The 23466-nt window shown below is 31.2% G+C and overlaps 10 protein-coding genes across 10 annotated transcripts; 4 read left to right on the top strand and 6 right to left on the bottom strand.

Annotated features, from left to right (window-relative positions):
• Positions 1–11: 11 nt before the first annotated feature.
• PUS4 (pseudouridine synthase PUS4) lies at positions 12–1235 on the bottom strand (the record flags this gene model as incomplete). The annotated part of the gene is made up of 1 exon (XM_046081021.1): positions 12–1235. The coding sequence occupies one exon, from the start codon at positions 1233–1235 to the stop codon at positions 12–14; it is 1224 nt and encodes a 407-aa protein (XP_045932655.1).
• Positions 1236–1549: 314 nt separating this feature from the next.
• MDY2 (Mdy2p) lies at positions 1550–2245 on the top strand (the record flags this gene model as incomplete). The annotated part of the gene is made up of 1 exon (XM_046081020.1): positions 1550–2245. One exon carries the CDS (start codon positions 1550–1552, stop codon positions 2243–2245), a length of 696 nt encoding a protein of 231 aa, XP_045932654.1.
• A 407-nt stretch (positions 2246–2652) lies between these two features.
• MSB3 (Rab GTPase-activating protein MSB3) lies at positions 2653–4686 on the bottom strand (the record flags this gene model as incomplete). Its single annotated transcript, XM_046081019.1, has 1 exon — positions 2653–4686. One exon carries the CDS (start codon positions 4684–4686, stop codon positions 2653–2655), a length of 2034 nt encoding a protein of 677 aa, XP_045932653.1.
• Positions 4687–5207: 521 nt separating this feature from the next.
• RIM21 (Rim21p) lies at positions 5208–6848 on the top strand (the record flags this gene model as incomplete). The annotated part of the gene is made up of 1 exon (XM_046081018.1): positions 5208–6848. One exon carries the CDS (start codon positions 5208–5210, stop codon positions 6846–6848), a length of 1641 nt encoding a protein of 546 aa, XP_045932652.1.
• Positions 6849–6930: 82 nt separating this feature from the next.
• On the bottom strand, positions 6931–8479 carry MRX6 (Mrx6p; the record flags this gene model as incomplete). Its single annotated transcript, XM_046081017.1, has 2 exons — positions 6931–7028; positions 7096–8479. The coding sequence occupies 2 exons, from the start codon at positions 8477–8479 to the stop codon at positions 6931–6933; spliced, it is 1482 nt and encodes a 493-aa protein (XP_045932651.1).
• Positions 8480–9026: 547 nt separating this feature from the next.
• Positions 9027–13832, top strand: MON2 (Mon2p; the record flags this gene model as incomplete). The annotated part of the gene is made up of 1 exon (XM_046081016.1): positions 9027–13832. The coding sequence occupies one exon, from the start codon at positions 9027–9029 to the stop codon at positions 13830–13832; it is 4806 nt and encodes a 1601-aa protein (XP_045932650.1).
• A 541-nt stretch (positions 13833–14373) lies between these two features.
• Positions 14374–17037, bottom strand: SCDLUD_005040 (uncharacterized protein; the record flags this gene model as incomplete). The annotated part of the gene is made up of 1 exon (XM_046081015.1): positions 14374–17037. One exon carries the CDS (start codon positions 17035–17037, stop codon positions 14374–14376), a length of 2664 nt encoding a protein of 887 aa, XP_045932649.1.
• Positions 17038–17902: 865 nt separating this feature from the next.
• On the top strand, positions 17903–18472 carry PTH4 (Pth4p; the record flags this gene model as incomplete). The annotated part of the gene is made up of 1 exon (XM_046081014.1): positions 17903–18472. One exon carries the CDS (start codon positions 17903–17905, stop codon positions 18470–18472), a length of 570 nt encoding a protein of 189 aa, XP_045932648.1.
• Positions 18473–18662: 190 nt separating this feature from the next.
• On the bottom strand, positions 18663–20621 carry SCDLUD_005038 (uncharacterized protein; the record flags this gene model as incomplete). Its single annotated transcript, XM_046081013.1, has 1 exon — positions 18663–20621. The coding sequence occupies one exon, from the start codon at positions 20619–20621 to the stop codon at positions 18663–18665; it is 1959 nt and encodes a 652-aa protein (XP_045932647.1).
• Positions 20622–21036: 415 nt separating this feature from the next.
• Positions 21037–23352, bottom strand: MSN1 (Msn1p; the record flags this gene model as incomplete). Its single annotated transcript, XM_046081012.1, has 1 exon — positions 21037–23352. The coding sequence occupies one exon, from the start codon at positions 23350–23352 to the stop codon at positions 21037–21039; it is 2316 nt and encodes a 771-aa protein (XP_045932646.1).
• Between the last annotated feature and the right edge of the window lie 114 nt (positions 23353–23466).

The raw sequence follows: 23466 nt of genomic DNA, 5'->3' as shown, positions 1-23466 counted from the left end.
CACAATTGTTCTTATATATCCTTTCTTTTTTTATCAGGGTGTTCAATATCTTCCTCAATCTCTATAGAATGTTTCTTCGTGTCAGGACAACCTTCTTGTTCCACCTGTTCTTTTTCTTTACTTTCTAATGTCAATGTTTCAATTTCTCTTTGAATATCAACAGATGGGCCTTCATCCAAAACCTTTTTCAATACTTTGCTCCAAATGGATTCTTCAACATCAACGAAATTCTCCAATTTGAAAACATTATTTTTGGTTAAATCCCAATCTTTTTGGCTTAATCTTATCAACTTAACCATATAGGCAGAAGTACCCAATGATTTCCCCATGTCTGTGATTAATGAACGAATATATGTCCCGGAAGAAACTTTGGCAATAAAATGTAATAAAGGTGCCCTGTAACTAGTAGATAACTTCATAATATGTTCAGCTTCTTCTCTGGTAATAGGATGTGTGTCCTTGGGTTTATTATCCTTGTCGATGGGCAAATTATGCGACTCACAGTATTCTTTAGAATAAAACAATGGTGTTCCATTGTTAGCATTATTTTCCTCAAGTTTAGTTAAATCCTCTAATAATGAATCAGTAATCGGTAAAAATTTGTAATTATGACTAGTACTTAAAAAATCCTCCTTATTAATAACCAGCTCAGAAATTTCCAATTCTCTAGGCTCAATTGGTTTCGGTAAAGGTAATCCCTCACGAGCATATTCGTGTAATGGCTTGCCGTTCATTTTCAAAGCAGCAAAAATGGGCGGTGTTTGTTTTAAATGACCTTTAAATTTTTGGGTCAAATCGTCAATTATTGAATCAGTATTAGTTAAAGATTTTAAAAAATTCACGCTGTTCAAACTAATAATTTCGCCATTTGGCTCACAATCCCCACTAGTGGTGGATGCTCCCAAAAGTGCTTCAGCCTCATAACATTTTACAGTGCCATGTAAATATTGTGACAGTTGTTTGGTACCCTTACCAATACCAATAACTAATACACCTGAAGCCAATGGATCTAAAGTGCCACCGTGTCCCATTTTTATTTTTGATGATTTACGTAGCATTTTCCTGGATGGTAAACGACCGCCTGTTTCACGTTTATATTGCTCAGTTCTTTCTCTGATTTGTTCACCTATTTCATGTTGAAATATCTTACTTTTCATAAAAAGTTTTTGAACTTGAGACAAAAATTGAGATGAGGTAATACCACTGGGCTTTTCTATAGCAAAAATACCGTTCATTGTTTGTTGTTGTTGTTGTTATTATTATTACCACTACTACTGCTAGTATTATATATATGTTTAGTTATCATGGGAAAAGTTTCTCAGATCTAATTCAATATTTTTTTTTTCATTTTACTGGAAAAAAAAAAAAAAAAAAAAAAAAAAAAAAATATTTTTTTTTTTTTTTTTGGTAAATTGTTTAAATTTTACTTTCACCTCAAAGAAAAAACAATCCCCTTTAACTGAAGGCAATCAATTCTTTACTTATATTTTACTCAAGCCAAAAGCATAAAAAAATAATAATAAGAGAAAAAAAAAAAAAGAAAAACAAAATGACTGCTAATGAATCTGACTTCATCAAATTTATGACCCTGGCTACTTTAGAAGCTCCTGTTTATCCTAATGATTACGTCAAACCTTTAAATCAGATTGAAAATTTGGGTGTTGCTTTATCTCCATTGCCCTATAAAAAGTATCGTTATAATGTCAATAGCCATAAAAATGGATCCTCCAGCGACAGCATATCAAATGATGGTTCTGAGACTGTAGAATTAACTTTAAAAAATATCAGACCACCCAAATTTAATATGGATGTTAGCTTTAGTGTCAATGATACTATTCATCAAGTTAAACAATATTTGGTTACCAATGTTGAAAGTATTATGGATACTACACAACTAAAAATTTTATTGAAGGGTAAAGTTTTGCATGATAATTTTTTGTTAGGTGATTTAAAAGAAAACAAGGCCACCCTAACAATTATGGTAAGTAACAAGGTTGTCAATAAAAATAATAAAGTTGAAGAGAAAAGTGACACAATCGAAGAAAAAACTCTTAAAAATAGTAACAATGACAATACTGTTGACACATTAAAATCTACTCCACCAACTTCTATTGATAGCGATACCTCAGTTAATGTAGAACTTCCATGGAATAAAATTGAACAAGTTTTAAAAGATAATTACACTGGATCTGCGGCAGCTGTATATTTAGCAAGGTTGAAAAAAGGTTGGGATATGGCTAAATAGAAAGTAAAAATAATATGTACAACTAAGAGTAAACATCATTATATATTTTACACATGTTTGTTTTTTTTTTTTTTTTTTTTTAAAAAAAGAAAAAGAAAAAGAAGACTCATTTTCCTTAATAATCAACTTATTGGCCTAATTATAACTAAAAAAAAAAAACAAAAAATAAAATTAAATATATGTGATATATATATATATATATATACATTAATTTTGGAAAAAGAATTGAAATATATAATGATAAAATGCCATATTAGAAAAGAAATTTAAAAATAACATGCCGTTAAATGCCCCTAATCAAATACATATAAATCTTAATTAAACATAACGGAGCCATACAAAATAACAACAAAATTAGAAAAAAAAAAGTATAATATATTATTAGTAAGTAAATAAATAAAAAAAATTTACCTGTCTCTTTTTCTCATTTGCCTTACTTTTTGCTTGATACTATTATTCCAATGTACACTTGTCAAATTTCTTTTAAATCCATAAACTTCAGATGTTAAAGCACGTTCAATATCTTCCTTGGTTATTCCACCGGGGGTAGTAATATCGCCAAATAAATTAGAATCTTCTTCCTCTTTCACATCACTGAAACCCTCATTATTGTTATTAATCCTGTCTTTTTTTTTTGACAATAATTCCACATAATTCTTATATTTTGTTCTCTGCAGAACAACATATTTTCTACATCTGTCTATTTCCTCTTGATTCAAACTATTGAAGTCATATTTTTTTTTGAATATAATTTTTTCAAAAATATCATTTGGATTTAGCAACGTCTTGGGGAAAGTTTGCATTGTTTGGAAAATCTCCATATCAATATCATCACTATTATTACTAACTGTATTTGAGTGTGAATCATGCAATGAAAGTTTAGATTTTCTCCTGATTAAAGAATGTCTGTTTAATAGATTAGTATTATTATTATGATGGGTAAAAGCACCGGTACCATTATTACCACTACTATTACTACTGCTATAACTGCCACTACTACCATTATTACTGCTATTACTCTGCTGCAAGGCCGACTCACTTAATTTTATAATAGCCAAGGATATCTTGAATAAAACATGTGAACCTTCATAAAATAGACAATCCCAAATTCTCAATGTGGTTTCAATCGGAACAATGCCGATAAAACAGCTCATAAACCAGCTTGCTGTACATAATGTAATAGGCGGTAATTTAAATAAAAAGTCGTTTTTGCTTAAGGAGCTATCATTACTGAACGGGGTGTTACTCATATTAATATGATGATGATTTAAAGACAAATGCTTGGATCGCGAAGATAATGCAGCAGCTTGCGGATTAATTTTGAACCAAAATTCAGGTAAATATTCTTCAACACATAACATCAACACTCCTTGGTCTACATTGACTCCCTCCAAATTGACGCTATGAACATTGGGCAAAATTCTCGAAGTAATAATTACCAACATCCAAAAAGATCTTTCTTCGTCTAAAAATAAAAGCAATAGACCGGCCAAAAAGTTCATTGATTGACAATACCCAATTTCGGGCTGATAGAGAGCAAAAACATATAAAACACGTCTTAAAGATGATACCATGCTTGGTTCGTTTTCGGTGTCTTTCATAAAATGCATATTGTCAGGAAAGGTTCTATTTAAATCACGTTCTATAATTTCCGCATCCCCTATTATTACATCTTTACTATTAATTTTCTGTAACAAATTATCATATAACCCTTTATTTTTATTTAATTTTTCGTCACCTCTAGCAAAGTACCACCATGCCTCGCCTCTCCATTCTGCAGGAATCCCTTTTCTAATATATCTTTTTAATTTTTCAGATTTTGGTGGATATCTTTTAGGTATATTGTTGTTAATGGAAATACCAGATTTATTTAGTAGAATTTCCCATTTTTTTTTTCTTCTTAGGGAATAAACAGAATATTCTTTCCACCAGGTATCATATTGTGATTCTGTAACATAGGAATTTTCCTTTTTGAAACCGTAACGATCAAAAGAGTTTAAAGAATCTGCGGGGTTCATGTAAGCAGCCGATGATGCAGTAGAAAATGGAATATTAATGTTATTGTTATTACTTTTATTATTATTATTATTAGTAGTAGTAGTAGTAGTAGTAGTAGTAGTACTATTTTTATTATCATCTTCATCATTATCCTCTTTCGATAACCTATCATTTTCAATGATTTCATACGATTCTGTGAAGGAATTCAGACTATTATTATTTTTGTCACTTCCTTCTTCATAGTTAAAATCATCATCATCATTATCATATAACTCTAGAAAACTTGAATTTGAAGAAGTCCTATCGTTATAAATTTGAGAAACACTAGTCTGCCCGTTACTAATTTTTCTATTATCCCTAGTATTTTTATTATTCATATTGTTGTTTCTACTTTTTAAAGTGTTAAGTAGATCGGGCATTGATCTAGTATGAAAGGAGGCCATTAGTATTAATGGTATTGTATGTAATTTCTGATTAGGTTTATATATTATATTTTTTTTATTTTTTTTCTTTTTATTGTTGTAATATACACAGAGTGACAGTTGGCTAGAATTAAAAGATTACCACTAAAAAAATAAAATTTTTTTTTTCTTTTTTTGCTAAAAATCAAAAAAATTGTAAAATCACATTAATTTAAATTCAAATCCGAGGTTTAATCCGAGGTTTAATCCAAAGCTCAATCCGAAGCTCAATCCGAAAACAGATAAATTATAATAATACGTTACCCGAACAAAATAAAAATGAAAACCAAATTAATGTCCGAAAAGTCTCTATGTCCAACTTAATCCATTATTGCATTTTTCGGACTAAGTGGGAAAAAGTTAAATTAAATAAAAAAGTTTTTTTTTTTTTTTTTTTTTTTTTTAAATCTGTTCCCTGAAATAATATCCATTTGTAATACAAACAAACAAACAAAAAGAAAAACTAACAAATTATTGACCTTTAAGGAGAGTAACTATTTCAAATGGCCCGTTCTAAAGTCTCAAAATATTCTTTTTGGAGACAATCTTCACCAAGCCAACAATTCTCATCGTGTGAACCACTTTTATTAGGTGACAACAGTATAGCGTTTGCCCTAGATAATGATCCAGATTGGATTAAACAAGATACTTTAAAAATATTTTATTCCACTGAAGAGTCACCATTATATTTTCAAGGCTTTTGCTACAAAAATGAACCAGCATATTCGGCATTTAACCGAGGGCCGAGACCTGCCTCTTTACCTGTATTGCAACAGGACTGGCTAAAAATAACAGGGCAGGATCAACAAGGCGAAACATCATCGAAAACTTCCACTTTCCAGCATAGCATCTTTGTAGATATATACTCCATAACAGCAAATCTTCTAATAACTTTAGCCTTGACTATTATCGTTTTTATTAAACCAAAAAAGAAAAAAATTTACCAGAAAACTAATGCCAGTACCAGAAACATTACCAATAAATTATTACATGATGTTCCAAGCTTTCTTCTATATTGCAGTAGTTTATTAGCTTCAATAAACTTCATAAGGTGTATCATCATTATTTTTATGAAGTTGAAAAAACAAAATCAGTTATACGGGTTCAGTGCCAATTCCTTGTTATTTGATTTTATTTGGAATGATACAACTTTTCTCACAATAGATTTCATAGTTGAGGTATTTTGCACATTAATTAAGGTGTACAATCTTGTGCGATTATACAATAGAGTACAAGAAAAAAGATTAATTTTCATTACGGGTGTCATTCTAGTTATTATCCTAGCCACTCTATGGGCTATCACATGCTACACACCAATTATTGAACAAAGATCTGATATCATCACCCCGTTTGTATATTTGATAAGAATCATTATATCCACAAGCTATGCTTGTGTTATATGCCTGAACATTTTCATTTATAGACAAATTTGCTTTAAAACTAATAAAGATATGTATGTGGTCACTCTTTTGGCAATAGCAACTGTTTTATTACAGCCAGGGTTTTTTGTTGCTGATGTGGCTAACATATGGGTGGATAGTTTAAGCATGTCATTTAATACTACTTGCTATTTATGTTCAGGTATTGTAGTTTGGGAATGGATAGATAGATTACAATTTCTAATAAAAGTTAGGCAGGCACAAAGTTTGTTGGGCAGACCTGTTTATGAAGAGAACGAATTAAAAGACAATTATCTAACCAAACACATATTCAAAGATCTTAAGAATAAAATTAACAACAAGTTTACCCTCGCCACTATTAATGACAATACTTTACACGAAGCTACAATACACCTAAACGATTCGCCTAATCCTAACAGAGCATCAGCACTTGCATTTGACACCAAAATATGGTTAAATGAGGTGATTTTTGACAAATTCTCCCATATTCTACGTCTATTAGCATATTACGCCGATTCATATATTATTAAACCAGTGACCGGCAAAAATAAAGACAAGACAGAAAATGAAACATTTAACGACGAAACAAATTATAGAAAGCATATAGGTTTAGACACAATTGATATTAATATCAATTCCACCACTAATGATAGAAATATATATCTATATAGAACAACAGAAATAGAATTTGATGATGAAGAATACATTGATAATGAAACTTTTCAGTCCTCATCTCAGGTATAATAGTCCCATTCAGTAAATGCATCATCGAAATTCTTCCATATAATTTTAATAGGATACCTAATATATTTGATACCGGTCCGGGTCATGTTGTATTCTTGGTTGTAATCAAAAACATAATTTCTTTCTGTGTTTTTACCGAACAACCAGTTATATCTTTTCCTTGGTTTAAGCCAGTGTATTCTACCAAAACCTTTAACTGGAGATCTGTTTAGTATACAATCTATTGTGTCTCCAGTGAAATATACACTCGGTAAATAGATCGACAACTCCTTGGTAATGGCATTCACTTTAATCATAACCCTTGCATGAAATGCTTCTGCTTGCTTCCGGTCTTCATAAGATGCGCAAACTGTATCTAAAATGGGTTCAATATTATCGATAATCTTTTTTCTTAAATAGCTTTGAAATCGGTTTTTAGAACAAATGGATTTGTCTACATATATGTATAGTGGTAACAAATGGTCTCTAAATTGATTATTTATGGTAAGTTTGGTTTGTTTATAAAATTCTTTGGCCAAAAATTTGTTTAGTTTCGTAACATATGTTTTGAAAACGTATTGGTCTGCTTTAATAAATTTATAATCTTCTGCGTACCTCATTTTTTCTCTATAATACCATTCTTTTGCTAAGTTGGCATCTGTTATTAGAGTAGATTTGGAAAAGGGACCATTTTTCTTAGCATCACTTTTAGAATTTGATCGATCATCGGAAAAATCGTCTGTGATGTCAAACAAATTAACCATTTCTACTTCATCATTGACAAATGAATTATGTACTTTAAATTTTACTGTACCATTGTCCTTGTAGAGTGAATCCTTTGTATTTTTCTTTTCTAAATTGATCAATTTAAATGGTTTTAATTTTGAAATTAGTGATTTAGGAATGGTCCTAAATGGCTTGTCATTGTAAATCAGTCCGCTGATAGAAGCTTCCCAAGGTATTATAGGTTTCCTTGAATTTTTCTTTTTATTCCTATATGCATTAATAACTTCACCTATATCGGTACTATTATGGGTGCTATTGTTATTATTGGCATCGTTGTCTTCCTCCCCAATTTTTTCAAGTGTGGTAAAGAAATCCGTTATAGTGTGATAATTGGGGGTTAAATCCTTATCGTCGGAGATAATAGAGGATTTCCCTAAAAATAGTGGCTTAGGCCCGGCAAATAGGCCTTCGATTTGAACATCTTTATTTGGAATATTAGCATTTCCGGGAACATGGGGTAAAATCAGTTGTTTTTTCCTTTCCTTTAAAAAAAAAGGGGTATAATTGGTATCATTATTGGTGGTATCATTATTAGAGGTTCTATCTAATTTCAATATCTTTTGTGCTAGATCTTTTGGGGTTTTAACAACAGTATCGTGAAATTCATCAGTTTTATCTGGCTCTGTTGATGAATAACTAGAATTCTTGATATTATTACTTATGTTTTCGTTTTCTTCGATGGTATTGGAAGTGGTATTTTCAAGTTTAGAATGTATTTGTTTGTCTTTATTATTACCATTATTGTTCTTTTTAGAGTACAGTCTTTTCGTCGATAAATGGCCAGGTGCATTTACAAAAATTACTCCCCTTTTTGAAGATGATAAAACGATAGTTCTGCATTGTAAAAATAATAAATACTTTAACATATCGTAGCGATAGAAGTATCTCTATGTTTAATGGTTCTTCTTATTTTTCTTCTTCTTCTTCTTCTTCTTCTTCTTGATTTATTTGTTTTTATATACTTTTCTGTAATATTCTTGTTCTTATTTAAAAAGAGAAAATGAAAATGAACATTAAAAAAAAATAAGAACAAAAAAAAATAAGAGAGAAAAGCCTTATTCCGAAGTCCGAAGTGTAAAATAACCCGTTGCTTTTTTTTTGTCCATAAAAAAAATTATTCAGGGGAAAAAAAAAAGAACAAGTTTAAATAGTATTTTTTTTTTTTTTTTATTTATTTATTTTTGTTTTCTATTTTATATCTTCAATCTTTAATCTTTCTTCCACCTTTAAAAAAAAAAAAAAAAAAAAAAAAAAAAAAAAAATATATATATATATATACTTCCAAGTTCTTCTTATACCCGAATATAACCCAATTATAACATACAAATCTCAACCTTCAAAGTTACAAAAAAATCATAGCTAATTCAGTTTATTATAAAAGAAACCCTTAGCACGTATTATAATCTCATCAAAATGAATAATGACACGTTTTATGATCTAGCTAAAAAACTAGCCAATGACCTACAATTGTTAGCTAACGATTCTAAAAGAAGAAATCCCGAAATTAGACGTACCAGCGAGAAATCCTTTGAGATATTGAAAACTTGTAAATCTCATCAAGATTTACAAAGGCATCCAGACTTTATAGTTCCCTTTTTATTATCATGCTCTTCTAAAAATGTAAAGCTCATTTTTACTAGTATGCAATCTTTCCAAAGGTTGGCTGTCGAAACTTCCATTCCCAACTCAAGAATACCACAGGTGTTGGATGCCTTTATTGAATGCACAAATTTATCTTCTGAAATACAACTAAAAGTCCTACAAATCCTTCCGGTTTTTTTCAAGACTTATTCTAGTTTTATTGTTGGAGAAAATGTGAAAAAAGTGTTGGCATGTTGTACCAATTTGTTACAACATAATAACTCCTCCATCGTCATTAGTTCTGCGAGCGCTACTTTGCAACAATTGATCAACAGTATTTTTGAAAGAAAAGATTGCAGCACTAACCACGCATCCTCTAACGACGGCAATACCGATGAGAACGAGAAATTTAATGTCTTGAAAGATAATGTAACTACTATTACTGTTGGTAGATATGGATACGACACAAATATAGTTTTCACTGATTTATGCTCCGCTGAAACAAGGCCTAATTCTTTATTAAATATCAAATTTATATCCGCAGAATCACTTTTGGAAATTCTAGAAAGCATCTTCCTAAACCAGCGCAGCTGTTTTTGTGAAAGAGAAGATTTACAGTTTATATTGAGAACTAAGGCGGTCCCTTTATTACTAAGACAAATATCTGCCCAGCAGAATAAGAATTTCATGATTACTGTTAGGTCCTATAGGGCAGCCAAGTATTTAATTAATGTTGATTTTATTCAGTTTCTAGCCGTTGAATTGGAGGTCATTATTTCCTTTTTCAATCACATTTTGGAAAAGGAATCAGGCTCACCAACTTGGAAGAAGATATTGACTTTGGAATTGTTTTCAGGGTTTTCCTTTGTTCTATGGAACACTATTTATGAAAATTTTGACTTGGTGGGGAAAAATAGAAAACCACTTTTCATCACGATATTAACTACTTTACAAAAAAATTTGCATTCCAAACAATACACTAACTATTTAATGCCATCTTCAGTGTTAGCCCCCAAAGAAACTCCAATTATATCAGCAGAGGCGTCCCAAGTTAAAGTACCATTTCTAGAATTAGTTGATAAACAAACCGCACCTGTTGCAGATCAAACTTACGAAGTTTTTTTATTATTTAAAATTTTCACCTCTATATCAAGCGATTCTGAGGTTGTTGTTTTAAAATTGCTGCAGAACAAAGCTAGCTTACAGGATTTTACAAAGATGATCATCGCTAGTTTCCCATATTTATTTGGATCTTTAAGAACTTTTTTTCACTCATCTACGTTAGACGTGGTTCTGTTTAGATCTTTGGTGCGTGGATTCCAAAAGTTGACCCACACCTGCGTGCTTTTAAAAATACAATCCGAGGTGGACAAATCGTTAGATTTATTTTCTAGATTGATTGTTCTTAATGAATTTACTGGGAATAGTGGTGCTACTGATGTACATAATAATAGTACAATTTTAAGTACCATTAGCGAAACATTAATTGGCTCTTCTAATGATATCAGTTCCAATGACAACGAAAATACCAGTGAAAAACTGTCAAATAATAATAACAATATTGAAGCTAGTTACACTAGAGTGTCTTACTACCCGAGAGTCTTTAACAGTCGCAATATTGATCTTTTTAAAGCTTTAATATCGTTGTGTGTCTCATCGGGCGCCAACTTTTCGTCCTCGAACTGGAAACTATTTTTCAAAATTTATCAATGGTGTGCCTACTATATATATGGGCCATCCCCAATGTTTCAAGAGTTGTATGTTAGTATTCCACTACCACCATCTCCTGATTTGCCGAAACCAAGTTTAAATTCAATAGAAAACAACTTCTCAAAATTTTTAGAATCAACAACAAAGTATGCTGAAATTTCATTTAAAAATATGGTTGGGGCTCTAATATCTGAGTCATCGCAAGCCTTAGTTGACGATAGAAAGATTGGTGGTTGCAAACCGTTTGAAGATGAAGAAGGTTTGGAAACTACAGAGTTACAAATTTGCACGTATAATAGAGATTTTTATCTGAATTTCTTGGGTAATGTTAGCGAAGTATTCGCTACTAGATTTTTCCGAATTTTCGAAACCAACACTTGGAATATTATTTTGGACTACTTCATCACCGAATTATCCAAAAGGCGTAGCAACACACTTCCTGAAGAAAGGTTAGCTGTAGCTAATGTTTTCACTGAAATTATCAAAGCGATAGCGAACAGTGCAGATGAGAACAACAATAATTTTGACGGTATTGAGGAACATGTCATGAAGGCATTGATGAAATTAATCGATAGCATTATGTCATTAGGATTAACAAATAGTGTCGATGTTTATAACGGCAATATCAATGTTGAATCTGATATTCTATTGCAAGCTTTAAGAACAGTCAAAGACTTGTTGGATAATTATGGTGATTATTTGAACCACTCATGGTCTAGCGTGTTCAAAATCATTGATTGTCCGTTTTCTGTGATTAATGACACAAAGAGTTTGGAAATACAAGACAAGGAAGAACAAAACGCAATTACAGATATTTTGAAATCTAAGCACAAATCCATGATTAGTGTGTCCTTTTCTGTTTTTAAATTAATATCTGATGATTTTTTACAAACCCTTCACTTAAAACATATCAAAAGCATAATTGATATTTTAGTTCATTTTGCCAAACAGACTTTGGAATTAAATATTTCATTTACAGCTATAAGCGAATTTTGGATTATTGGGGACTACTTGCGATCTTTATATGAGGCTTTACCAAAAACCAAGTACTCATTGGAAAAGTTTAGTAGCTCTAAAAATGTAGAAGATTTGGCAACAATAATTATATCACCAGAATCAAGTGATCTTGAGTTATATCATGCTACTTTATTGTATTTATTGAAAAGATTGCTATCATGTGCTAATGATACAAGATTAGAGGTTATTGATGGTACTATGGTTACATTTTTCCGCGTGTTGGCTGCTCAGGATTCATGTTTGCCATCATGGGATATAGTGTATGAGATCATATTGTTTCCACTACTAGATAGCAGTGAAAATTCAGAGGTCCCTAAATTTGTTAATACCACGTTGAATGGATTAAATTTGGTGTATTTATCCCATTTTGCTGAGTTTAGTGGTGAAAGGGGAAACACTGATAAATGGTTAAAGTTTATTTCTTATTATGAAATAATCTTGAAGAATAGCAAGAATTATGACTCCAAATTCAATGTATTGATTAACCTTAAAACTTTGCTAAAGAAATTTTCAAGCCATGAAGAAATCTCTTTTCCACCTAAAGAGGTTGTGATGAAAATATTTTCACTTTGGATTGACTACGATATTATTTATACAGATTTCAACAAGTCTGTTGATAAGTCTAACTACGACTGTATTCAAGAATTGATATCATGCTATCCTTCTTTGTGTAAATTGTTGGAAGAGACAAAGTTGTTGGACTTTGAGGTATCAGAAAAAATTGTGCGTGTATTTACTCAAGCGATAAAGTACCCATTGTTACCTCAATTTAGTTTGGATAAGGCTAAACCCTCCAGTCTTCAAAGCACTATTTTGTCTGCGTTGGAATGTTTTGACACTATTGAAGATTCTAATATTAAAATTTTAGTCCTATGGGAGCTATCTAGTATTTCTACTTTGCCGTTTAATGTTAAAGATACAATTGTAAAGAAGTTAGCACCGAAACTTCCAAATAATTTGAAGTCAAGAATACCAACATTTAGCGCCGTTAGCTATAAGGCCTGTGCCTTATTAAATGCTAAATTTCATGCTGTTGCGAATGTGAAGGATCAAGATGCTAAGTTTTTGCAAATTTTTAAAAACTTGTCTGATATAATTCTCTCAAAATCTCAAAGTGATTTAAGTGAGGAGAAGAACTGCAAGCTTTGGGTTTTAGCTTCCAAAACTTTTCACAGCATCTCAGTTGAGATATTTAATATGGATAACGGTGCATTACGAACTGATTCCTCATTTATCACCAATTTCACCGATATATTTATTAAGGCTGTTATCGGTATTTTAGAAAGGAATAATGACTCTGTGCAAGAAGACGAAGCGGAAGAAATAGAACAATATGCACTGTATAGAAACTTTTTAGTTGAAAATATAGACATTTTCAGTAAAGAAACATTAGAGTTGTTCATATCGAGGCTATGGACTAGATCTTTTTTTTATGAGGTTAATGAAATTGAAGATCAAATTATTAACGGCTGCAAGTCGTTGAATGATGTTGTGATTAAATTAACTTCATTTGATTTTGACAATCTTTTGGGGTCATGCGATGAGCCACACTTGTTACCCAAATTTAATTTGACATTATATAGTTTGAAGGACCTACTGAAGTTTTCCGAAAATGAGCACATGAGAAATTTATGTCTACCGTTCTTTTTATCAAGAGTGGCGTTTGTTTTAAGAAGATTTATTTCTGACGAAAGGTTACGGATTAGAAAGCCAATAGCAAGTATCAGAAAGAATGAATTACTTTGGGTTCTTCAGGGATTAATTGAAGTTTCGTCATCATTTCATGGGAATGATGCTGATAAATTAAAAGTTTTATATCCATTATTGTTAGAAATCATTCCTGTTTCTGAAAGGGTCAAAGATTTACAAAGGTTATTACCTCAACTTTCTCTAATTTATTATGTTAAGTAAAGAGTATTTTTTTTTTTTTTTTTATTTTACTCTGCATTTTAGGACATACATATTAAGTGGTTTAAGAATTAAATGGTAGAATCCTTTTAAATGATGATAATTAACTAAAAAAAATTAAAAATAAAAACTATATATATATATTAATTGTATCCATGATATTTAACAAAACAGGAACTGAGTCCTAGCGAAAATAAAATAACAGCGGTAATGACAAAGATGGGGGGACATAGGTTAAGTGCATGATATCAATAATGATGAATATCGATATGTGGTAACCTAAAAATGGCAGCGAAAAACATTCAAAACAAAAACAAACAAAGCAAAAAAAAAAAGAAAAAATTAAATTAAATAAAATGAAAATAAAGACTAGCAATGTGATCCCATGAAGTTATGAGATTTATATATATATATTTATTTTTCAATACAATTAATAAATATATTATAAATTTACTATTAACACGAAGATCTTGCGAAAAAACACTAAAAAAAAAAAAAAAAAATTAAAAAAAAAAAAAAAAAAAAAAAAAAAAATGCATAGCTATCAGGTGTTTTGTTTCCAATCCAATAAAGGAATCAAATCTTCTGGTTGACACGATTTTTCAAAAAAGCTATGATGCAATAACTCTTCAGTCGATGCTCTGTATTTCACATCAACACATAAACATACACTCAAAAATCTTTTAATTTCTAAAGATAAAGTTTCCGGATGTTTCAGTTTTGGTGTACCATTAGTAGCGATTAAATATAGAGCTTTCAACGGATCTTCATTTAAATAAGGAGGCTCACCTTCCAACATTTCAATAGTCATAATTCCCAGGGACCAAACATCAACTTTTTCGTCGTACTCTCGTTGTTTAACAACTTCTGGAGCCATCCAGTATGGAGTTCCGACCATTGTAGCTCTTTTGCTTCGTTGATCGGTCAACTTTGCGCAAAAACCAAAGTCAGTAATCTTCACCCTTGCTTGTGTATCTAATAAAACGTTATCTGATTTGATATCTCTATGAATAATATGTTTATCATGCAAGAATTTCAAACCTTGGCATGTTTCCCTAACAATGTATGCAATTTGTGGTTCGGTTAACGCTGGAGTTGATGTACAAGCATTGGGGCTATTTTCAATGATATCAGTTAAAGACCCGCCTTCCATATATTCCATAACTACCCAAAGATCATCCTCTGTTTTCAAATACGCTTCCAAGAAATTAACAATATTTCTATGTCTCGAATCTCTCATTACTAAAATTTCATTCACTATCAATTCTTTGCGAGGCTGCTTAGATAGAATCATCTGTTTAATAGCAACTTTATCGCCAATTTGCGGCGGCTCTTCTTCATAGAATTTACTTTGTCTCACGTTTCCCTCTGATGGTGGTAATTTAATTCTTTTAGCCAAGTAAACAGAGCCACTAGCACCTTGTCCAGCTTTTTCGACCATTTCAAAGTATGTGCTTGGGTCTGTCGTAAATGTGACGTCTTTTAATCTAGCCATAACTTCTGCATTTGACATTTGTGGATGTTTTTTCTTTGAAGTTTTATTAAAGGTACCTGCTGTAGGAGACTGTTGTGGCTTTTGGTCTTGTTTTTGATGACTGGCTAATACAACATTAGAAGGTTTACCTTCAGAAAGTTGTTGATAAGTAGTACCTAATGAAATATCTGGTTTTCTAACAATGGGCGACTGTTGTTGGTGCAGTTTCATGGAAGAAGAGGTTGAACTCATATTGTTTTGTTGGAAAAAATTTTGTTTATATGGAGAGGGTTTTGGTGCTTGTGGTGCAGCTCTTTGTGGGTGCATTCTTAATGGAGGAATTCGGGCTGATGGTGTTGTAGGAGATGGCTGAGTACCAGCAGCAGAATAAGGATTAACCATATTATGGCCCTTGTAAGTAACGTAATTATTAGCCTTTGTATTAAGCTGCAATCTCGGTTTATTCACGGGACTTGGTAAACTGGAAGCAGGTATTCTAACATTGTTGCCAATATTAGAATTATTTGACCCATATGCCATTTGAATGCTAGTGTTACTATTATTGTTATTGTTATAGTTGTTTGTGGGAAATTTTTGTTGTTGTACATTGGAATTCAACTTGCTTTGTATTGGGGGAGCTGGCGCCTTTCTGTTTGGAATTAAACTTGTATCTATTTTTTGTTCATTAGTAGTATTTTTAGCATTATTGGCTCTACTGTTACCTCCGTTATTATTAATAGCAGTGGTATTGGTACTTTCTAGTGAATTACTGGTATTGTTTTTCACAAGGGTATTAGTGTTATCCTTAGTTCCATTATTACTATTTGAGCTCACATTCCTTTGGTTATTTTTAGGAGTTATACCCGCATTAGAGGATACGGGGTTATTAGCAGCGGTACCGTTATTGCCATTGTTATTATAATCTTGATAAAACTGTAAAACTTGAATAACTGCTTGTGAATCATTATTCCAATCTTCGCCGGTGATCCTAGAATGTTTTAATAATTTTTCCCAATTTGAAGGCATACCGACAAAACTACCGGTTTCTGGATCAAATCCAACATGAACTTTATGTGTGAAATTGGTAGGACTGGAAACACCACTTAATAATGGACACTTGGCAAAAATTGAATCTAACCAAGCATGTAACTCTACTTCAGTTTTGGTAGATATATATATAGTCTTTTTATTATCCGTATTAGACACGCCAGTGAATGTGTTTATACTGGTGTTGCTATTGTTGTTATTGACAAGCATATTATTATTATTATTATTATTATTATTATTATTGCTATTACTATTTTCTGATCCACGTACTATTTCGAAACAGTTTTGTTTCAGCTGTGTTCTACTTACACTCATTATGCTAGTTAATGGTATTTTCAACACAGGGTCTTCAAATTTGGAATGTGCTTCATTTTTATATAATATTAAATAGCTGTCACCTAAAACCATATATCTTTTTTGCCATAAAAAGGATAAGATACCGTCATCCTTATAGGAAACCCAACCCTTTTTCTGTTGCTTTAATTGTGGAGATTGCTGCTGCTGCGGTTGAGTAAAATTGTTCTTTACAAACGATGGTTGGTTAAATTTTCTATTTAAATCCAAATCAGACAAGCCAGTTGAAAGAGGTTTCGTTTTGTTGTAAGCCACACCAGGTGGTTTTGGTGCAGGTCCAATATTTTGGAAATCCGATTCAGAAATTTCATGAGCTGCAGCTGATAATGACATTTTTGAGGTTAGTGCTTTTAGTTAATTTAGAAGGAGCACAATTTGTTCTAAATTTAGACTATTATTTATTTTTATTTTTAAATTTTTTTTTTTTTTTTTTTTATTTTTATTTTTAATTTTTTTTAATCTTTAATTTTTAATTTTTAATTTTTATTTTTTATTGTTATCTTCTTAATAAAAGTGTATAATATTACAGAAACTTCTCTTGGTTGCAACCTTTTCTTCTTTAATTTGGTTTTTTTTTGTAAGAAAAAAATTTTTTATTGAAAATTGAAAATTTCTTGAAATGGAAAAAAAAAAAAAAAAAAAAAAAAGAAAGAAAAAAAGACAAAAAAAAAAAAAAAAAAAAAAGTTAACTCTGCAAAACAGAAGAGATTCTTGTATTGACGAGCTGTTTGAAACAAATGATTGGAAAGCAAAAGTTGATGATTATGACAAAGGAAACAACACAAAACGAAGATAATTTTGGATCAAAAAATTGAAACAAAATAAAATAAAACGACAAAGTTTGAGCTTTGTTTTGAATTCTCTTTTACTGTGCTTACTTCTGCATGTACTTCTCAGTCCGAAATAGCTCGCTTTCTACCTGTCTTTTTTGTCACCCGCTAATCTCAAACTAATAATAATAAATAATAAATTTCCCAAACAGGAAAGTTTTTTTTTTTCGTGGTTGAAAAAGAAAAAAAAAAAAAAGAAAAAAAAAAAGACGCTTGTTTCCACACAATGTCCGATACAATACCATCCAAGTCCAGATTACAAGTCCGATAACGATAAGATCCTTATATCCATAATCACATCCTACAATTATACCAATTCAATGTTGCAAAGAAACCCCCTCCTAAAAGATAATAGCTTGTTTATAACAATGTCCCAACTATCATCTGCAAAAGTACCAATATTCTTAATAAATAAAAATATCGTTAGACTCATCCATTCTACTCAATCACTTTGTAACAGTATTGACAAATTAAAGGCAAAACAATGGGTAGACTGCTTAAAAATAGACAATATCCCTTCAAGTATGTTCTTCTCCAAGTTTAGTAGATCTAGTGGTCCAGGTGGTCAAAACGTTAATAAAGTTAACAGCAAATGTACACTAATCATGTATGATTTCCATCAAAACAAATGGATCCCACAATATGTTAAAGATCAATTGTTGCAAAATCCAGGGTTTAGGTATTATACCAGCAAAAAAGACGCTTTGGTCATACAATCCGATGAAAGTAGGTCAAGTGAAGATAATAAAAGGTTATGTCTAGAAAAATTTGTAAAAATGATTAAACAGCTAGTTTATTTCCCAAAGGATCCCGATTCAAAGAGCATAGAAAAATGGGTAAATGTCAAGAAGAAAAGCAATGAGCATAGATTGCAAAATAAAAAATTCCAAAAAGATAAAAAGTTGACAAGAAAAAAAGTGTTGAACTATGATTTCTAAAGTTAATACCAATCTGTCTCTCCCCCCCCCCCCCTTTTCTTTATATATATATATATATATATATTTCACTGTCAAGTATTATTATTTCTCTAGTAGTAAAAAAAAAAAAAAAAAAAAAAAAAACATTTAATCATAGAGCGTTAAAATTGATACATGCATATTATAAATAAAGGAATATAGCAAAAATATTTTATAAAGAATTTCCTTTACTTAACCAATAGTCTCTTTTACGTTGTTTGTTGAGTTTTGGCTCTATTATAGATGGAGAATAACTACTGTCATTTTCCACATCATAAGCGTCGGACTGGATTTTATCTCCGTCCTTAAATTCAAACGCTGGCTCTTTTGTCTCACTTGTAGTGGAAATGTCAACCAGCTCTGGATTATATTCATCATCTGCTTCTTCATTGCTGTTATCATTTAAACCCATGTAATCATCCACACTTTTTTTCGATATTTCTTTTATTACATCTTTTTTCTTTTTTTCGCCAGATTCTTCCTTTTTTTTATCATGTTTAATCTTTTGTTTTTTGCGTTTATCATTGGCTGGTTTATTCCTTTTTTTTTTTTCTTCCTTACTTTTGTCTATTTTAGACATATCCTGCCTTTCTTCATCGTAACTTTTGTCCTCAGTAATTTTATATTTTTCATGTTCTTCGTCACTGGTTCCAATAACAAAGATATCTTCATCCCTTTCATAGCTATCTTCGCCATTAACCATATCCCTCTTTCTCTTATGATAATTTTCATTTTCAACGATGGCCTTGTTGGTAACCAGATTTCTCTCATCTCTAAATTCCCTCAATTTCCCCCTGTATTTAATGACATTTCCCAAAATAGATTTACCTACACGTTCTTTATACGTGGCATAATACAATTCATAACACCTATCGGTCAATAAATCATATGCCCCTGCAAATGCCTTCTTAATATCACGGATGTTGAATGAACCTCTGCTAATATTATTCTTGGCATCTCCAGGGTCCTGTATGCACAAGGTAAAAGATGATCTACTACCCATGGTTAAATCCGGATGTTGGCTTTTTTTCAAATAGCGAACATTGCCGTCTGTTACTGAAATCCCAATATCGTCATATGCAAAATTTTTTCCATACAACTCGAAAAAATCAATCAATAAAACACCCAAGTTGTTCATTGGATCGATGTCATCGGTCAATATTCTTGGGTGCAGTTGTAAAAAAGAGTAAACTAAACAAATAATACTAAAACCACCAAGCCCACCGTTATGAACGTTATTTAGTCTTCTAGCACTTAAAAACTGTTTAACAATTAAAACTAGTTCCCGTAAACCGGGTGTTTCCGTTAACCAATCTCTAATAATTTTAGCAGCTTCTAAGCCATTAAGCCTTTCAAACGAAACATCAATGTGGATGTTTGATTCAGGCTCTACAAATTTAATAATAGGCACCCTGGCCTTTGCAATAACTTCCACTTGAATAGCTAATTTCTTTCTCTTTAAAAAGGAAGCCAAAGAATAAAGATTAGACCTACTCTCTTTACCACCAGCTTTGCTATTAACAACACAGTCTATATCACTACCCGGTAAATATAGATCTGTAGCATAAGAACCAAAAATATGAAGATCGGCATCTGGCCAAAATTCTTTAACTGCCTGTCTAATCTTCGATATGGTTTTGTTTCTAATTTTAATTTCACTCCTACTGGGCGATATATACGCCACAAAGTCCTTGATCTCTAAGCATAGCCAGTCTGCAATTTCCTTTTGTTTTGAATGGTCATGGTTTAATATCCATGGATAATCACTATTGAAAACATGTTTTCCAGTAGAACTAGAGTCATCTTTGTCCTCTTCAAAGTTCACTTCTTCATCACTTTTCTCGTACTCATCATTATCACTACTGCTATCAAAATCAAATCCAATAAAATCTTCATTGTTATCTAAAGCATTGGTAGATAAAGTGTCTTTCTCTGTTGGCTCGGTGTTTTTATTTGAAATATCCAAGCTGGTAGGATCATAATCATCTTCATTAGAACTTACTTTTTCCCCCTCAGATGATTCTGCTATTGAGTCTTCCAAAGTCAATTGTGCGTATCTGTTTTCGTGTTCATTGACATCATTGAATACTTTAAAATTTTTCTGAACTTTGCTTAGACTAGATTTTCTCATTTTTTTTATTGGTTTTTTCTTGCTCATTTCGACGTTGTCGCTTGTTTTTATCATTGGTGTTGTTAAAAAAAGGTGTTTCTCTTGCTATAAGGAATAAAGATTAAAGGTTAGTGTTGAGATTTCTTATTGCAAACTTTTTTTTTAATTTTTTTTTTTTTCATAGTAGTCGATATTTCGTACAAAAAAAAAAATAAAAAAAAAAAAAAGAAAAGTTTTTTTTTTTTTTTTTTTTCTTCTTTTTTCCCTCAGGCAAAATTAATATGAGCTCTAATTAATTCCTTTTCTCATTTCTATCTCTTACATTAATAGCATCCTAAGCTTAGAAAAGAAACAGACAGAGACAGAGACAGAGACAGATACAAAAAAAAAAAAAAATAGCATTCGCATATTTAGAAAGACGAATCATATTTTATAACTATTTCAAAATGTCAGGAATGTTTTGTGCATTACATAACCAACCTATCGGTTGTTTAACGACTCGATCCTTATTTTTTGGATATTCCCCATCATCATCATTACTGCCATTATTTCCCCGAACTTTCCCTCTTCCATCACTATCGTCTTTTGAATCTAGTATGTTGTGTGGATATTTATCATCATTCCTATGATTACCATTATTGTTCTTACTATCACTAGAACCAGCATTTTTTTTGTTATTCTTGTTATCATGGATAATTCTGGCGTTTTCCAAAATGAGAATGCAGTCATTTAAACTTAAACCCTTTTGTAATCCTTTTTTAATAGCTTTATACAGTACATTCCTCCTACTAAAACGTTTAGCCACAGCAGCACTCCTTCTCCAGCTAGTATGATAAGTTAATTCCATGTCCTTAATACTAGGCTGTCCATAGCACCCGTTCATATATTCTTGCCATATTTCTAGAACACTGCTCGGAGAACTCAAAAATTTAAAAGTGCCTATATATAACTTCCTTTTTTTATGCATTCCCTTCTTAGTAACATATAGTTCCTCTTGCAAGTTAGGATCCTCAAAATTTAATGTAACCGGGGAGGAAGATGATGTGGAATTTGATGTAGAAGAAGAGTTTATATTACTATTGATATAATTATTAGGCTTTGCATCCGTAGTCGTGCCAGTAATATTACTGCTAATATTACCAGTAATATTGTTTTTGTTTGCAATCCCTTGTATTGGCTCTATGGGAAGATTAGAGATTCTAACTAAATTGCCATTCCGTTTAGGATTAGTTTTATATATATCTTTGTTATGTTTTTGGTCATCGTTGCTTTGGCCTTTATTAAGGGCTTTATTGCTATCTTTATGTCCATCTTCACTAATTTTACCAAGTATGCTACCATCGTTATTAGCATTACTATTGGATTTGGATCGAATGAAATGCATTGGGTTTCTTTGATTTGTTGCACTAGGTGCCAGTCCATTTATAGGTTCATTGAGCAATTGAAATGATCTCTTTATTGGAGTTGTATCCAAGTCCGGAAAATTATTGGTTGAAGTACTAATTTTCATCGGAAATCTTGTTGTAATCCCATTATTATAATGTTTATTGTCATTGTTGTTAATATCGTTGTTGGTATTATTTATTGGTGGTAAAAAATCATTTCTCAAAGGTTTATATCTTGGTATTTTATTCGTTTTATTCATATTATCGTTAGTATTACCGTCAATCACATTAATATTAACAGTAGCACTAGTATTATTATTCCTATTATTATTGTTATTGTTATCATTATTATTGTTATTATTGTCACTATTAGTGGTGATAGTCGCGATTGTACTATTAGTAGTATCTGTATTACCAATAGTGTTAGTACCAACAGTACCATTGTTATTAGTAGTAGTAGCTGTTGTAGTTGTAGTATTAGTAGTAGTAGCTGTAGCACCGCTGCTGTTGCTATTATCATTGGTATCGTTATTGTAATTGTTACTACTTTTAGCACCATCATTAGCATTAATTTCTGACCTTACTAATAAAGATGATCTGAAATCAGAATTATCAATTGGTGCACCCGCGGTATTAGCTGCAATTGTAGTAGAATCTGTATATGTGCTGGAATTTAATGAATCTAGAATAGCATCCGAATTTGAATTGGTTCTGTTTATTGTGGCATTACTATTGGAGTTATTATGCATATGATTGGTATTATTATTATTATTATTATTATTATTATTATTAATGGTGATATTATTTTGTCTTGTATTTTCTTCAGAGAAATTAGTTCTAAAAGGAAAACCTACATCATGTAAAAATGAAGAAGAATCTTTACCCATAACTTGAGATTGTTGTGAGGGGGGTATTACTGGCGGATATAATATATTATCTAAATTAGTCGTCGTGTTATTATGGGTGGGATTAGAGGAAGAAGATGCAAATAATGGGAAATCAGTAGAAGTAACCGATTTTAAAGACTCTACTCCATTAATAATATCCGAATATTTTTCGTTCATAACTTCGTAATACCTTGCCTCATCCTTCATCATATTCTTGACAATATAAGTCAAAGAAGATAAATGTTTCTGTTGAATATCCATCATTGTATCATATTTCTTAAAATATTTATCCAATTGAGAACTAAAGGTTTGAAACAATGTTTCAAATTTAGTAACTTTATTTTCTAATTTAGCTAGTCGAAGAGCCATATCAGTATTATTGCCAGTTATATTAGAGCTAGTGGCTTCTTGATGATAATTATTGCTGCCATTCGAGTGGTGTTGTTGTGATAAATATGGTGGTGGTAATGAAAGTGGCATTTATAATGGTTGTTTGTTTGTTTGTTTGATTTTAGTATCTATTTTGCTGGTAGATTATAATTGAAATATGTATATGTATATATATATATATATATATATATATTAGCTAATTCC

The sequence above is a fragment of the Saccharomycodes ludwigii genome, chromosome VII (genome assembly GCF_020623625.1).
Source record: "Saccharomycodes ludwigii strain NBRC 1722 chromosome VII, whole genome shotgun sequence".
NCBI lineage: Eukaryota > Fungi > Ascomycota > Saccharomycetes > Saccharomycodales > Saccharomycodaceae > Saccharomycodes > Saccharomycodes ludwigii.
The sequence above is the reverse complement of the archived record's forward strand: the minus strand, read 5'-3'. Positions and strand labels throughout refer to the sequence as shown.